This window comes from Lissotriton vulgaris, chromosome 3_1, assembly GCF_964263255.1.
Source record: "Lissotriton vulgaris chromosome 3_1, aLisVul1.2, whole genome shotgun sequence".
Taxonomy (NCBI): domain Eukaryota; kingdom Metazoa; phylum Chordata; class Amphibia; order Caudata; family Salamandridae; genus Lissotriton; species Lissotriton vulgaris.
Genome location: NC_141689.1, coordinates 1,108,488,062 through 1,108,505,939, shown reverse-complemented (window position 1 = coordinate 1,108,505,939; position 17,878 = coordinate 1,108,488,062). Strand labels below are relative to the sequence as shown.

The 17,878-nt window shown below is 47.8% G+C and overlaps 1 protein-coding gene across 1 annotated transcript in view; it reads right to left on the bottom strand.

Annotated features, from left to right (window-relative positions):
• MANBA (mannosidase beta) overlaps positions 1 to 17,878 on the bottom strand; it is a 399,570-nt gene that overhangs the window by 54,293 nt on the left and 327,399 nt on the right. The window contains exons 13-14 of the mRNA XM_086961579.1: positions 15,526 to 15,693; positions 8,429 to 8,573 (exon numbers count right to left, since the gene is read on the bottom strand). Of these exons, the coding sequence (XP_086817705.1) occupies positions 8,429 to 8,573; positions 15,526 to 15,693 (313 nt within the window). The remainder of the gene's footprint in view (positions 1 to 8,428; positions 8,574 to 15,525; positions 15,694 to 17,878) is intronic.

The following is a 17,878-nucleotide window of genomic DNA, read 5'->3' as shown; positions in this document are numbered from 1 at the left end:
TGCCGGGATCCCCAGATCACAGCCCATCCCGCTCTCATCACCCGGAGAGGGCCCCTCCGCGCTCAGACTGGTCCACTGTGCGCAAACGCCGCCGGACCCCCCCAGTGGACAGCCTCTCCGCCTCGCAGACCAAGCAAGACATTATCGCTCACATTCGCTCCCTTGAGGGCGATCGTGAGGAACAGGCCTCCCAGCTTCTTGTCTCCGGCACTGAAGGAGGGGACCGCCCCTCAACTCCAGACAACATCTGAACTTGTTTAGAGAGACCCCAGCTGCCCTGAGCATGTCCTCACCACCTGGCCGCTTGGACCTGTCCTACCACGCCTCAGCGGCCTGACCCTGCCATTCTTGGAGCTGGGACGCCCCTCCTTTCTGAAGGGCTGCCCCCATGGCTCTCCCCCCCTGAGGGGGACAGGAGGAAAGGACAATGGGTCTCACCCCTATCGGGCCCTACTCCATGACGACGTGCTTCGGTGCCCTCTTGGCGATTGGTCCAGACCTGAGGATCCCCCGGCTCGACGCACCCCCGGACTTCCTTGTGACAGCGGGGTGGACGGGCTACGAGACGACCGGACTTCATTCCACCCACTCAGACCCTCGCTCCCTCCCTTTGTCCCGTAGGAAGTGACATTCCTGTGTTCATCCGAACCCTCGGGTAGAGGATGTCCGGTACCTGGGACAATGTACAATGGCCCTGTTGGCCTGTTTTGGTTGTGCTTCTTCTCTACACCCTTTATCTTCCTTCTCTCTCTTTTCTTCCTACTTTTCTCTCGCGCTGCCTTCTCTTCCTGTTCTCTCCCCGCGCTTGCGGAGGGGTGGTATGGTGGGACCTACGGGGGTTGGCATGCTGGAGGCGAGATGAGACAGCCGCTGCTCTGCTTGCGGGGGGGATTGCTTCATTGGTTCTTGCGCGGCGCCGTCCCCCCATAGTGCGATGACTGCGAACATCCCTGCGCCCTTGAAGGTCCTATCACTTAATGTCAAAGGGCTCAACTCCCCCAACAAGCGACACCAGATATGGCGCTATCTCTTGCATCACTCCCCTGACATTATCCTCCTCCAGGAGACGCACCTTCTGAAGGGGGACACCAGGCGCATGGCGCACCCTAGATACCCCACGCAGTTCTGGGCTTCCTCTGACACCAAGACGGCGGGGGTGGCAATCCTCTGCAGGGCCTGTTTTAGACGGGGACCCACGAAACCCTTCAAGAGTGCTGATGGGCGTTTCCTCCGAGCCACGGTGCAGATGGGGTGTACGCAACTCACCCTGGGATGTGTATATGCGCCCAACCAGTCGCAGGACAAATACCACCAGGCGCTCCTGCGGGACCAGTTCCCATCAGGCGACCCTAACGTGATCCTGGGCGGAGACTTCAATCTAGTGTGGGACCCTGAGTTGGATCGAGCGGGAGCCTCCTTTAATGGCATGGGAGCAATGTCCTCTACCCTTAGAACGCAGCTTACAGACCTGGGACTCGTGGATGTGTGGCGCTACCACAACCCGGGGACCCGGGACTATTCCTTTTATTCACACTCCCATAGGACATACTCCCGTATCGACTATCTCTTCACCTCCCTTGAACTGGCCCGAGATTCCTTAGCTGCCGCTATATCCGACATTTCCCTATCGGACCACGCCCATGTGGAACTTTTGCTGCAAGACCCCCTGGCCCGTGCAACTCATGAGCGCAGATGGGTGCTCCCGCCGAATGTCCTTCGGGACCCGGAGGACGTTGCCAGCATTCGTGACGCCATAGACTCGTATTTCGCGATTAACGACACCCCTGCCATGCCCTTCCATACGGTCTGGGATGCCTTCAAGGCCACCATTCGGGGCCACATTACCTCCCTGGCGGTGGCGCGGAGGAGGGAGGCGTTCAAGGTGGAAACCGACCTGGCTAGTGAAATCAAACTAGCGGAGGCTCGGGACCGGGACTCCCCTTCGCGGGCGTCTAAGAGAACGCTCGCCAACCTCAGGGGGCAACTCCGCACTCTGCGCACCAACAAAGCAGAACACTCCCTGCTGGCGCTCAAACAACGCTACTATGAGGGCGGGGACAAAGTTGGCCGCCTTCTGGCTGGCAGGCTGCGAGCACGTGCAACCAGGGCCCACATCGCCAACGTCAAGAAGCAAGATGGCACCTGCGCCACCTCTGAGAAAGCCAAGCAGGACGCCTTCGTCGCCTACTACTCTTCCTTATATGCAGAGGAGCCTACCTCTGCGGAAGCACGGGAGGCCGTTCTCGCGGATTTTGAGGGGTCTCCACTGTCCCCGGCGTGTGCAGCCACGCTAGAGGGTCCCCTGCAGGAGGAGGAAATAACAGAGGCTGTCAAGGACCTCCCCACTGGGAAAACCCCGGGACCGGACGGCCTACCGTTGGCCTTCTAACGCCTATTCTTGACCAAGCTCCGCCCGCACCTACTGCGACTATACGGCTCCTTCTCTGACACCACTGGACCGTCTCCCGATATGGGCCTGGCGGAGATTGCCTTGATCCCCAAGCCTGGGAAAGACCCCGACTTGTGTGCCTCTTATCGCCCCATAGCCCTCCTGAATACTGATCTCAAGATCTACACCAAGATCCTGGCCAAACGGCTGGACCCGTACATGCCGGGGCTAGTCAACCCGGACCAGGTGGGATTTATTCGGGACCGTCAGGGGGCCGATAACGTTCGCAGACTGGCACACCTAGTGGGGAAGGTACAACATTGGGATATACCGGCTTGCCTCCTCTCGCTAGACGCAGAAAAGGCCTTCGACCGGGTCGACTGGACCTTCTTGCGGGCGGTCCTCCAGAAACTAGGTCTTGGCCCTAACATGATCTCTAGGTGCATGGCCCCCTATCTCGGACCACAAGCCAGAATTCGGGTCAACGGCCAACTGACATCGCCGCTCTCGATTCACAGGGGCACGAGGCAGGGATGCCCGCTCTCGCCGCTCCTGTTCGCCCTAGCGGTGGAACCGCTGGCGGAGCTGATTAGGCGTACTCCTGACATTCATGGAATCCCCCACGGGGGACGCACCAACAAAGTAGCGCTGTTTGCAGATGACCTGATTCTTACTCTTACGCGCCCTCGGGACTCCCTCCCAGCGGTGCACGGAGCCCTCTCACTGTTTGAACAAGCGTCTGGCCTAAAGATTAATCACACCAAATCTTGGGTGCTTAACCTCACCGTCCCCGAAGAAGAGGTCACCTTCCTGAAAGGGGTTACGCCCTACCGCTGGGCGGAGGGCCACATTAAATACCTGGGTCTGGACCTAACGCCCCACCTGGATTCGTGGTCCACGCGGAACTGGGCATCTTGCCGCAAGGAAGTCCTGGCGGACCTGCGGAAATGGAAGCCCTTGATGATTTCCTGGCTAGGGCGGCTCAACGCGGTCAAGATGTCGATCCTCCCCTGTATACTATATGTTTTTCAGTGCCTACCCACCCCGATCCCGCTCCACTGCATTAGGAGTCTCCAACGCGACCTCACGTCCTTCATCTGGGGTGGTAGGCGACCCCGTTTTTCGCAGAAAGTCCTGATGGAACCGAGAGACAGGGGTGGCCTCGCCTGCCCGAATCTCCTCCACTACTACTGGGCGGCGCACCTTCGATTCGTAATAGAATGGGGGGCACGCGAAAGCGACAAACACTGGTTCCACATGGACCGGGTGGTCACGGGACGCACCATATGGGACCTGCCTTGGCTACCGCGTGTGGCGCGCTCCAGAAGTGCGTACATGGCGGTCCCAACAAGAACAGTCCTTGACATATGGGACAGAGTGGCAGTGTCCAAGGGCCTAACCACGTTCCCCTCTCCGCACACCCCCATTGCAGGTAACCCGCACTTTCCCCCTGCGGCCCGGACCCGAGCTTTTGAGAGATGGACACAAGGGGACTGCAGAGTTGTAGGGGACCTCTTTCTTGGAGGGGCGCCTAAATCATGGTCAGATTGCAGGGAAGAATTTGGCCTCCCCTCGACCGCCAGCCTACAGTATGCCCAACTGCGCCATTGGACTATGGGAGACGATATGTACCAGGCTGCCACCAGGGCATACACACCATTCGAGAAATTGGCGCGCTCCCTCGGTGGGCTGAAACGGCTTATCTCCCAGATCTACAACATCCTGCAACATCCCACCGCCCCGCCTGCGCATCCCTACCAGAGGCAATGGCAGTCGGCGACCGGCGCCGATATCACACCTTCTCAGTGGGCCCGGCTATGGACTGACATCCCTAAAACCTATCGCAGCATCCCGCAGAGGGAAAACGCATACAAGATGCTAACGCAATGGTACTATACCCCCCTAAGACTCAGCAAAATGTTCCCTACTTCCTCGCCGCTGTGCTGGAGGTATAGCACTGCGACTGGCGACTTCGTACACATCTGGTGGGCATGCCCTACCCTAGCTGTCTTTTGGAAGGAGGTCCTCAGTCACATTAAGAAGGTGTTGGGTTTTCCCCTACCTGAAGAGGTTTGCACGCTCCTGCTGGGCATTCGACCCCCTGCACTTAGGGCCCTCACGCGCAGCGACTGGGTCCTCACCCTTCACATGCTAGGCGCTGCTAAGCAACTCATTGCTCTGTATTGGAAGCGGGCTGAGGCACCGCCGATAGCCTCCTGGTTTGTGCGCCTCTGGCAGGTCCTGACTATGGAGCTGCTTACGGCGCGAGTGCAATCGAGGGGGGTACGCTTCAAGGCAGTGTGGGAACCCCTTGTGCGCCATCTGTGCTCCATCAGCTATGCCCGCCACATGCCCCCCCGGCTGCGCGCTCTGCAGTTATTTGAGGACGCCCTCATCCCTGCTGACCCAAGCAGACTAGACCCTTAGCTGCTTCCCCCAACGCGGGCGCTGTTGCGCTCTAACACTCAGCTCACCAGTTTGCGTCTTCTAGACCCCAGCCGGCGACTGCAGTCCTCCTCCCCAGGCTCCACTCTTCATCTCGCTACTGCTCACTCATCTTCCGACTTTTTCTCCCTTCCTACTTGCCGCCCTGGCTTCCGCCCCTCTACGGGGTAGTTTGGGCCCCGTTGGGCCTTTAGAAAACGTGACACTACTGCCTTTACTCCCATACGCGCCTCCCCCGCACAACGATACAACATCAGCGCATGATTGCCTTCGGCCATCACTGCCCCTAAGCCACGCGGCCGGCCCCTCCTGGGGGTTGTAGGCAGGGCGCTGTGTTAATGCTCCAACCTCCCCTGGTTACTTATGCCTTTCAATTCTTTACTGCGCGGCCGGCCTCTACACGGGTTGTAGGCTTATCGCTGTGTTCACAATAAAAACAGATTTGAACAAAAAAGAGCAAATCAAATCTTTTTGCCATACAATTTTATAGGCACCATTTTTAGGTCTCGCCTACCAGACAGCGCAAGCTGTCTGTCTGCAAAAAGACCTATGGTCAGCTTACCGTGAGTTTAGTTTCTCTTGAGTTTATCCTCCCCCGGAGTATGGCCTCCTTACTTGTGTACTCCCTCTGCTTACTTTTTTGGGGACTACTTTTTTCTGTTTGGTCAAGTAATCCATGAGATTGCATGTGTTTTCCAGGTGTCTCCCTTGTGTAATTCTCCTCCCCCTCCAACACACTCTGTTTCTCTCTCCTGCCCATGTGCTTCTCCGAGGCCCTCCTCCATATTATGCTTGCCCTTCTGATTTCCCCTGTGTTGCTTTCACAACCATGTGCTTCTCCATCACAGCTCCATGTTTGTCTCTCCAACCCATGTGCTTCCCTTCACCCTACGCTCCACACTGCTCTCTCTCGTGTACTTTTCTCCCCACCCTCAGTGCTGCTTTCCAGCCCCCAAGTCCTTCGTGTTGCTTCTCCCAACCCACGCCCTTCCTGCTGCTTCCCACTTCCACTTTCATGCTATATTTTTTTCATTTACTGATCCAACGCAGTTCCGTAAATAACAATAAAAAAGTGCCCATGTAATTTTGTAGGTTCCCGCACGTGTAGTGCGAGCTTACAAAATGATGCTGCCACAGTGGCCACGTTATAGCATATTTTTTTGTTTACACTTAGCCATGCTGTATAGCATTAGGATGATGGACAGCAGGTTTCTCCAAAATCAGTCCTGGAGGGCCGAATCCACGCCAGATTTTTAGCATATCCCATTTGGATAAAAGTAGTGATCCTAAAAATCTGGCATGGATACAGCCCCGTAGGTCTGACTTTGGAGAACCCTGCTGCACACCATTTCTAAGAACCATTGGAAAAGCCAAAAGGTCCCAAAGGTGCAACATATTGCCTTAGTCAATGCTTGTTAGTTAAGCACTCCATTAGAGTGCATGTGTTTTCCAGTGGTCTCCCTCATATACTTCTCTTCCCTCCTCCACCGTGTTTGTGATTGCCAATTCTGACACGGTATTTCTCCCCCGTCCCCTACATGTTGCACTCACCTTGTCTGTTTCTTCTCTCCCTTACATTGTTTTTCTTGCCTGTGGGCTTCTTACTCCGAGCTCCACTTTGTTCTTCCTTGGCTTCTGTGAGGCTTCCCCCAAAGGACCCTCCGTGTTGATTACACCCTATGCCCTCCCTGTTACTTATGCCCCATGCTGTCCATGTTGCTTCCCCCACCCTCACCCTTCATGTTGCTTCTCCTCACCCTCTTAAAAATAAAATACAGAAAACAATTTGCACTAATGTTTTTTACATACTGATCCAACTCACATCAGTAAATAAAATGGAAAAAAAAGCACTGCATCATTTTGTAAGCAAGTGCATTTACAAAATGACGTAGCCAGTCGCTTCACAGTTTTGGAGATGCTGTACGGTTGTATGACAGAGGCATGCATGGTTAAACTATGCATGCCTCTACCACACAGCCCAGACCACAAATGCATCTTAACCACACATTCCTTTACCACGCATGCCTTTATCACGCAATTTTGTGCTATAGGCATGAATGGTAAAGGGGTATGTGGGGCTAAGGTCGCCAATAACCCAAACCCACCCTCACCCCCCACCGACCACCCCACTGCTCCTGTGCTGTCCCTAAATCCTTGCCCCTTTACAAACACTACCCCGACCCCACCACCGTCCCTAAAACCACCCTGTCTACCCTTTGGCCCTTCCCTGCTGTAAGGCCTAAAACCCTACTCCTTTACTTACACTACCCTGACCCCCCACCCATCGCGCTGTCCCTTAAACTGCATTAACCCCTTCCACTGCCCTGGGACTCACCCGAACCCCCATGCCTAAAAACTACCCAGACCACCAATTCCCCTCCCCTGCCCTAAAACCATGCCTCTTTAGATATAAAACTCTGCACCTTTACATACTCTATGTCCCTAAAACTACTCCAACCCCTTCCACTGCCCTGAAACCTACCCCGACCCCACCCAGCCCTAAAAACTAACCTGACTACCCATTTCCCTCCCACTACCCTGAGACTGACCCTGACCCTCCAGCTCTAAAAACTATCCTGACTACCCATTTCCCTCCCACTGCCCTAAGCACTGAAACCCTGCCCCTTTACATACACTATCTGAAAGCACCCCGCGCTTTCCCTAAAACTACCCCGACCCTCTGAGCTCCCCAGCCCCACTTACCTCACTGGATCTCTTCCTGGCGTTTTCCTGCTTCCACCTTCACCACAGCAACAGCAGCCAGCAGCTGGACTGCGCACTGCCTTCACCACACATATGCTTGGTTGAGGCATATGCGTCGTTAAGGCAAGGGTGGTTGAGCTTGCGTAGTCAGAACACCCGTGCTTGAGACTGCGGTGTTCCAACTATTTTCCATGCTGTACAGCATTGCTTAAACCATTAGCAAAGCCAATAGGTCCCGTAGGTGAGACCTATTGACTTTGCCAATGCTTGTTGTACTGGTTACTCTTCATAACAGATGCAGCAGCTGTAGACGAATTGCATACATTATTTTAAAGTATCATTGTTGATTCTTCAAGCCCTAACTCTTTCCTGTTTTGATAAAATCCTTTGTAGAATAGTGTCTCCTTAGAAGTCCTGAAAACCATCTGGCCAATATTAATTTACAATGTGAAAACAGTGGTTTGGTTTTGTCAATGCTTGTTTTGTCATAGTTTTTGCAAAACTATATTGTTGGGGAAGCTGCAAGACCTTCATCAAGTTACAAAAAAACTTTGGCTAAAAGCAAAAATATTTTCTGGTATCCAAAACGACACTTTGCCATAGTGGCCCCTGGCACTTAAGGAACCTACTTTGTGTGTGAATAGGTTCCTAGTGAAAGGGTCACTCACAGTGAAGTTAGCCAATGGCTGAAAGGGGCTGACCCTCTGCCTCATTCTGTGAGCTCTAGTGGGGGGAAGAAAATTGTGAATTTCACAATAAACGACAAGTGGATGAACAGGGCTTTCTGAAAGCCCCTATAAGTAATTATGTTATACATATCATTTCAATAAAATCCAAAGGTCTTGGTTAAGGCCTTACCTACAAATACAGAAGAATGCTCTTGAAACTTACCTATTGAGGACCAGGATGGTGCCTGCCAGATATCATTAAGCTGCCAATAAAGCGCTCCCATGGTATGCCCCACTCCATCCACAATCTCACTCCGACTGCGGCGATAAAACTCAGTCTCTGATTTAATACACTGAGCCTGCACCACCTGTAAAGGCAGGTAGATACATAAAAGAAACCGCTTACGGTGTTGATATTCAGCATAAATGCAAAGCTGAAAAGCACACATGGCAATGAGAAATCAAAATCTTTACAACATATTAAGATTCTCAGAGACGGACATAAAAAGTCAGATCATCTGCGATCGTTTCCATAGTGGATTGTTGGTTCTTGGTGTTGTGATTCATAGAAATGTAAAACAACAACATTTCCAATTTGTAGGAAAGTGCCCCTTTTTAAATTATTACCCCCTATATTTTTGCCATATACCAAGGGCCTTGTAACCAGAGAGGGCCTCTGTGGTCTGCAGCATGTATTATGCCACCCTCTGAAACCCTCTCACCTTAACATTGCAGATAGGGTGTTTTTGTGCAGACCAAGCTACAGAGTCGACATGACAATCATCCCTGTGTTCCATGCCCACCAACACTGCCTGTGGCATGGTTAATTCACCCCTCTATAAGGCCTTGCAGCCCTAAAGGCAGGTGCACCATACCCAGGTGAGGGCACAGCTTCTTGAACGATATGCCCCTACAGTGTCTGCCATTCACAGACATTGTAAGTGCAGTTAAGGCATTTTTAAGGCTTGGGCTGGGAGCTTGTCAACACCAACTCCACAGCTCCATGATGGCTTTACTGAAGTCTGGGAAGATTGGTATCAAACACTTTCCAGCACATTAAACCCACAATAAGGCCAGTGTTGGATTTAATGAAAAATGCACACATAGGGCATCTTAGAGATGCCCCGTCAAAAATTACCAACTCTGGTGTGGTGTCTCCCAGCCATCTGCTACCACCAGAAATGTTACTGGTGCCCTGGTTAGAGAGCCCTCCTTTCTCTGTATCTGGAAACAAAGCACATCCGGGGCAGAGGTGTCATTCCTCCTCCCCAGGATGGGCAGGGTCCTCGAAGAGGGAGCTTCAAAGGCCTGTCGCCTTTGTTAGCCACCCCCAGCCTTTTGCTGCTATCAGTAACTGACTTCCGCTGGTTCTGACCTCCAGTTTGGGCTCAAGAACCAGCGGGAAAACTTAGCCAGGAAAGGAAGTGTGCCCACCTTTGCCAACCCCACCCCTCAGGTGGGGGAGGCAAAGTGAAGGCCATCTCGCAGTACCACCCATCTTGGAGATGGAGGGACCTTTCCAATCAGAAATTGGCATATGCCCCTCTCCCACTGAAAGGTGGCATACTAGGAGGTGTAGACAGCCCAGGGAAGGGACCCATTGGTCCCAAGCTGCACACCCCTGTAATGCCCCCAAATCTAGTATTTAGGGGCACTCAGATCCTTGCCTCTTCAGATTTGACGTGACAAGAAGAAGGAGGACCAAAGATCAGTGCTGCCGAAGAGGAGGACAACGAGAACTGCTTTGGCCCCAGCCCTACCAGCGTGTCTGCTGCTCTAAACCCCTGCAAGCTAAACCTGGAGTGTCTGCAACCAGCAACCTCTGAGAATCCCGGGGACCTTCCTAATGAACTCTGATCACCCGCATGCACATTACTCACAATAAATGGGCACGCGCGCAGTTTTCTCAAGGATTACCCATAGACGGCGAGGAAGAGGGCAGCCCGGGGACACTGCATTACAGGTATGTGATTTTTATTTTACTTTTCATTAAAGTCAAATTAATTGTTAATGGGGGGGTGGGGGCGGGTGAAGGCAGAGCGGAGTTCCACAGAGTTTGTTCCCAACTCCGTGGACCTCCGCGTAGTACCGCTACGCCAACTACGCCCTGAGTTACTTTTGTGTTGAACTGTCTAGTACTGCTACAAAGTTACTTGGGCCCACATGCATCAATCTCGGCTTTTGCGACTTCTAAATTGCGATAAAAAGCGATTCGCAATTTAGAATTCGCAAAAGCCTATGCATGATTATTTTTTAAATATTTATGCAATTCGGTAGAAATCGCTATTTCTACCGAATCGCATAAAAAATGCGATTTTGAAATTGCGATTTCGCAATTCCCATTCATTCCTATGGGCCAAAAGGCCCATAGGAATGAATAGGATTTGCGAATTCGCAATTTCAAAATCGCAAATCCTGATTGCAGTTCAAGGGTGGTGAGGGGGGTTCAAATGAACCCCCCCTGCACCCCTGAAATGTATTTTTCGCATCATGTTGCACACACACATGTCCTAAGGACATGTGTGTCTGTAACATGAATGCTTTTAAAATGCGTTTTCAGTGTTAATTACACTTTTTGCAAATTTACCGAGTAGTTCAACTACTCGGTAAATTTGTCCCTCTAATTGCTTGATGCATGTGGGCCTTAGTGCCTTCACTAGAGTTAACCTGTGTGTCAATGTACTGCGTTGCTTAAACTTGGTGCGGTTCTTACCAAACTAGAAAACGAATCTTGACATAATCTAAAAGTAATTTACAAGTAATCTCAAGTGCTTTTCTCAACTGTTTTCTCAACTACAAAAGTGATCTGAATGTTACTGCCAAATTAGTGCTCACTCTAAAAGAAACATTGTATGAAAAGTTTCACTAACCTGCTACTAAATCAATCTTGGTTCTAGAAATAAAAACAACAAAATAACTTTCAGCAAAAACAATTGTTCTGGATTCAGTTTTTGAGTATGTGACAAAGGGAGTTGATAATCTGAAAGGGAGTTGATAATCTTATGGTGGGGGATTTTAATTGTTCATTATGTACTAAAGGGAATCAGGGCCTATGTGGCCTAATGACAGAGAGAGATATGCATTTGACACATTTTGATCATACTCTGATGGGGGACTTGCTTAATGAATTATTATTCAGGTTTGATTTAGGGTTTGCAAATGAATCTGCCCTAGAACCCACACCCTTCGCACCGACTTTTGTTGGTAGAGGCTTAGCGACAACTATTGATTTTATCATTGTCTCCAGTAATCTTAATCACAGACTGTTGGGGGTTACGAACATCCAATTACCCATAAGTGACCACCTTCCACAATGTCTTAAGGTAGCAGATTTGTTCCCAGACCCATCGACGGCCGCGCCTCTAGTTGAGACAGCGGTTGATGTTGTCCTTGGGAGACAAAATGGGTACACACTTAAATGGAGCAAAGTAATCCCCACAACCTTTTTTAAGGAACTCTGGGAGGTGTGCTCAAATAGTTTTAGGATTTGCCTAAGTGACAACTCCACTAATGATCAAATTATTGAGCATTTTGGAATAATAGCTATAAACATAAAAAGTAGCCTAAGGGTGGAGGCAAAACGTAGAGGTAAGGGACCCAAGAGCTGGTTTAATACCGCATGCACCAGGGCATTGAAAAATCTAAAACAGGCAGTACACAGATGCCCTAGGGATAAAAATGAAATAAGAGAGTGCAGGTACACATATACTCAGGCCCTGAAAGTAAGGAAAACCGCGCTAAATAAGGAGGCAATAGATTCCCTTTGTGAGGCCTCGCAATCTAAAGATTCCGCTGCATTCTGGAAAGTAATTAACACCCCTTTCCCATATGAAACTCATACGGCGCGAATCGAGATTGCAATAGACGAGGACAAATGGGTAGATCATTTTTCAAATCTTTATAAGGCACAGGAAGACATCCATGGTGGGGGTCCTAACTCTAGCCTGGATGCACAACAGAGTTACAACTTGGTTGTAACACTTGATGAAGTACTTCTAGCCTTGAGATCTACCAAAGGCGGTAAGGCTGCCGGACCTGATGGGATTCCGGCAGACCTATTTAAAGCTAACACTGAAATCTGGGGGCCTATGTTGGTACAACTTTTTAATGCAGCTCTCTCAATGGGTCTGAAAGAATCCTGGTTCACCTCAGTCATTGTCCCGATTTACAAGAAGGGGGATAGGAACAGTTGTGCCTGTTATAGACCAATCTCCCTTCTTGACTCCTCAGTAAAAATTTTAGGACGTGTTGTGTTGGCAAGACTCCAAAGCTGGGCAGAGGAAAATGATATTATTAGTGATTTGCAATTTGGTTTTCAAAAAGGGATTGGCACAATTGAGCAAGGTTTAAACCTAATGCTTTTGCAGCATAAATGTATAAGGATAAAATCTGAACGCTTGTATTTTACTTTTGTCGACCTTTCATCAGCGTTCGACTGTGTATCACACTCTAAATTGTGGGGTATAATGAAAGGTTTGGGAGTGGATAATAACATTATCTGTTTCTTGAGGGAACTCTACAGTGGAGCCACAGCTTCTGTTCGTTACGGCAGGGGAGGAGAATGCTCCAGACAATTTAGTGTAGGTCGCGGAGTGCGGCAAGGTTGCGTATTGGCACCTTTTTTATTCCTTCTTTATATTAATGGGCTCGAGCGTCACCTGCTGCAAGAGTGTAGGGATATGCCCAGGGTGGGGAGGAGGGAAATCCCTGCGCTCATGTATGCGGATGACGCAGTACTCATGGCACGCACTCCTTGCGCTCTGCAAAAACTAGTAGTTAGTTTTGAGAAATTTATGTTGAACCTGGACCTACTAGTAAACTGTAGTAAGACTTTTACAATGAATTGTGGCCTAAAACCAGGTAAACTGATGAAGCGTATGTTTTTAAACAATGTGCCACTGGATAACACCCCAACCTTTTCTTATTTGGGCATTTTATTCCATGAGTCAGGTTCCTGGACAAGTGCAATTAAGGCTAGAACTCTTTTATTCATGAAAACGATCATGGCCTTACAGAATTTCGTCAGAAAATTGGGCAGGAAGCCAATAAAAGAAATGTTAACCATATATAAAGCTACATGCTTGTCTGTGGCTATGTATGGCTCAGGTCTGTGGGGATATGCAAATGTTGATCAAATCCAGCTGGTAGAGAATAAATTTTTGAGGGGAGTTCTAGCAGTTCCACAGTGTGCTGCCACATTCAATTGTCACGCTGAACTTGGCCAACCTTACATAACGGACATTATCAGAATTCAACCTATCCTACTGTGGCATAGGGTATGGACTACTAATGAATGCGTTATGAACCGGGCCCTGCTACTTGACACCCTCAGTTTGGACCATGTGGACAGAATGGAATGGCTGGGTTATGTAAAGCACTTTCTAACCGAGATTGGATTACATTCATATTTTTCGGACCCAACCTCAATGGATACTATTTCCAGGAAGACACTAAAAACCATCTGCCTGGACCACCTGGTGGATAAGAGGAAGAGAGTGGAAATTTTGAAATCCCCAGTACACTCTCACCTTCCTACTCTCTGTGAGACTAACACTGTACAGCCATATTTATCCCTGTCCATGACTAACTATGATCGTTTTCTTTTAACTCGTTTTAGATTTTGTATATTTTTTAGATTAGTGTCTTTTCCATGCATGAACTCATGGAACCGCATTTTGCCCACCTGTTTGTGTGATGGTACGTCACAACAAACTGATATTCATATCCTTTTCTTCTGCAAATTTTATAGTGCCATACGTAGGAAAATCATTGTCCCTTTTTTAAAAAACATGAATTTAACCAGATGTCGCCCAGCTTTTCTAGAAGTACAGAAAATGGACACGATTTTAACTGTTACTGTGATTTTAAATTATTTAAAAAGTGTTTTTAAAGTCAGGAAACAAATGCTAATTGAAATAGCCTAGACTTCCTACTGATCTACCTCACTGCACCAATAATCATGAGATGTAATTATTGTAATTATTGTATTTTGTTTTATGTCTGTTACTTTTATGGTTATTTGTTTTTAACCGAATAAAGTTTATTGAACTGAACTGAGTATGTGACATAATTTCTTGTCTGAGTGCGTACAACAAATGCTTAACACTACCCTCCTGATAAGCCTAACGGCTCAACCCCACTACCACAAAAGAGAGTAGGGCATTAGATCGCCTCCGCTATACCTCTGGGTATCCAATGGTCTCTGTGCACACTAAACCTTACTTTGGTAGAATATATACAGAGGGAGCTTCCTACACAATTGTTGTCCTTTTAATAGATTTTTTCTTTGCCAAAACACAACGAAGATCTTCTTTTAGCGGCATAGTGAATTGTGGCATTTGTTTATTTGACAGTGACAGAACTTCAATTGCAAATTTCACATCTTTTTTTTAACATGAATGTAGGGGAATTACGGTCTTGAATCACTTTCTTAACAGGTTATTTTACTTTTATCATGAATTTGTTCTTATCCCTTACAGTTCTATTGGTAAATTATCAGTCAATGCAGCTTTGTCATCAGCTAATTTGCCTTTCCAACAAATCGTTTTTTGTCATAAATTGCTTCGCTTTTCTAAATGTTGTTGAGACTTTCTTGGATGCCTCAGGGCGATTAACATCGAGTCAAAATACAATATTTGCTCAAATATATCCTTCTTCCAGTTGACACACAACATTTGCACTGCAATATTGATCGCATTAAAGTAAAAAATAAAGTGCAATCAAAGTCGAAGCATGCAACTGCGGAAGAGAAGCACTAGCTAATAATTGGAGTGACAAATTCGAACCTTAAAAAAGTAGATATTTTGCCTCAACAGTAGCAGGGTCCCAGGGACACGATTTGAATTCTTGGAGGATTAAAAAAAAATGGGATTGTTATCTCAAATGTAGGCATATGCCTTAGGGGGTAAAGGAGCATCATTTTTAAGCAGGACATGTAATTTATTTTCTTATTGCATTTAAATGTGATATGAGAGACTTACATAAGTTAACAAAGTGAGCGGGTTCACAAATAATGCTTTGTGACGTACACTTGTAATACTTCTGGTTTACTGCTGACATACAGGAGTAAATCAGGAGTGCTACAGGAAACATCACACCTCCTCCCAGCAAAATGTTTGTGAGTTGGGCCCAATGCCTTGAAAAGATGCATACAACCTGTTGTTGAACTTAGGGTTTGATGAAAGAAGGCATCCAGCTCAAAATAACTGGTAGCCCCACACATTCGAGTTATAGTTATTCCAATGTCAGATAGAAAAGCAGCAAGTGATAATCTCACAAAGCGTTCAACAACTAACCAGATGATGAAAGTGCTATTGTCACCTGAGTAAGGTAGAGTGTGTCCGCAAATGTTTTCAGCGACGGGTCTGAGACGTCTGGTAGCTTAAAATGTAGCGCGGTCTGTCGAAGCATTTCCTTGTTCCCCTCTGCATGGTGCTGTCGGTGGGAGGAGAAATTGCTGACGTATGTCCAGTCTTCAGGAGAAGAAACCTGTTGGACCCAGTTGAAGACCTCAATAAAGCATGCAAATGCATTTCTGTCAAATGCATAAGATTGTTAAAGATTTAGATCCCTAAAATATCATTTGAATACCTCTGTCACATCATTAGCGGGTCAACGTGAGGTAATGGGCTGCACGGCTGCAGGTTTTTCATTCTTAATGAGAGTTGGTGACAGACGCCAGCAAGTTTGTGAAAAGGGGGTATTCCATTTTGTCAGTTTCCCACACCCACCTTCCCACCAGTCCACTGCTCACTTTCTGAGCGGTTCTTGGAGAGTAATGAACGTGGATTTGTTATGCAGTGTGGGTATTTAATAGTATAGTAGCTAATTCACAAATCCATTTGTCACCCTTTTAAGTGAAATAAGGTGTGTAAAATGTTTAATGTGCACATAGAAAGTCTCAATCTTGATTCATAGAATTTTATGTAAGCAAAGTGCATCCGCGGAGTGTGAACATTATTCATGGTGGAAATACTGTATTCCCAAATTTGCTGGATTCTGAGCAATTCTTAGTGGCTGTAAGGGTAAAAGTAATATCCAGAAACTCTGAAACTTGTGAATAGTCACATTACTCTTGCGGGTCATTTTCCCAGCACGAAACACAAGCAAAGTTACAACTATCGGGGACAAGAGTAAGCACGCTTCAAAGGAGGCAGTAAGGAGGGAACAATCCAATATTTATTTGGCATCGGAAAGATGTTTCTTCATAGGAAATGTATTTTTCCTCTGTGAAGAAAACTTTTATAACTGGAAAGGTCTATATTCCCACATGCAGGTTGTTCTTCCTGGTGAAGATTCTGAATTCATAAATAGTGGGCAAGCAAATAATACAGAAATAGACAACCCTTGAACACTTCCAGAAATACTTGTGGGATCTTCTGAGAACTCATGAAAGCAGAACATTTGCTTCAAACAGAAGAGAGGTTCTCCGGCAGCAAACATCCAACTTTCAAATCTGGCCATTTGCAAATCACAACAAATGCACTGTTAAAAGTGGTTAGGCAGGTTAGAAGGGGTGGAGAGAAAGAACAGTGAGAAATCCTGCCTTTTGCTTATTATTATTTATTGATTATTGGACCTAAGTCTAAGCTCTAATAAAACGCTTGAAAAAAACTAATAATATTCTAATAGCCTAACACCATTGGTAAGGTGAGCATAGCTCCACTCACAGAATAAGCTAGACAGCACCCAGCTGTTGGTAAAAAAAAGAAAAATCAGAACTAGCCAATATAAATAAAAACCTGGCTTTTCCAGCAAGTGGCTTAGAATGATCATCATTAGTCTGCACGTTGCCTTACTCTCTAGCGGCGGGACACTCCCTGGAGTATGCATGCGCTCTACAAATGCTTCTTCATGTAATTTCATAAATGGAAAATGGAAACTGTAGTCTCTACACTACTGTGGTATTTGTCCTTAGGGGACTTACTATCAATATGAGAAAAGACCTACTGGTGAGGGTCAACAGTCCTCTATTCCATACTCTTCTTTGCCCCAAAATATTCAGGCAGGAAGATCCCATGAACGATTTACCATCATATCCGCCCCAAAGACCCATTCATCCTGAAAGAATACAACATTGCGGGCATATGGATAGAACCAGGACTACTCTAGCCAATACACTATTACACCCTGTGCTGTATTGAATTCACCAATAGAATCTTCTTTGAACATTCTTCAGGCCCACCCTGCACAGCCCTCACCAAAGCTACAACAAAGCAACCGGATGTTGACTGTAGCAGTCGGCCATACACTGTTGCACATCTTTGCTTCCAGTCCCTATAAAGTCATATGAGCCTTAGTGGTGCTTGCGTTAGGGTGCTTGTAATGTAAGAGCATGAAAGGTATGCATTGGGTATAGTGTGTTCTTTGCAACGTGCAGTCATCGTGGTGGGAGTGTGAGCTGTCGGGAACAGCCCAGGTAAGATATCCCTCAACGTTATGACAGAGTAACCCCGTCCACCCAGATCTACATCAGGCCCTTATCTTTTGAGTAGTGCAGGTCCAAGGACTTTCTCAGATCACACCTTTACCCACTGGCACTGATTCGCGGCTTAAGACACAGGAGAAAATGCCCTTCCTGAGGATGGGTAATGAAATCCAGACACATGATGAGATCTAAAGAGGCGGCTTCTAGAAGGACATGCCATAAAAGGGAGATGGGTATCTCTAACTT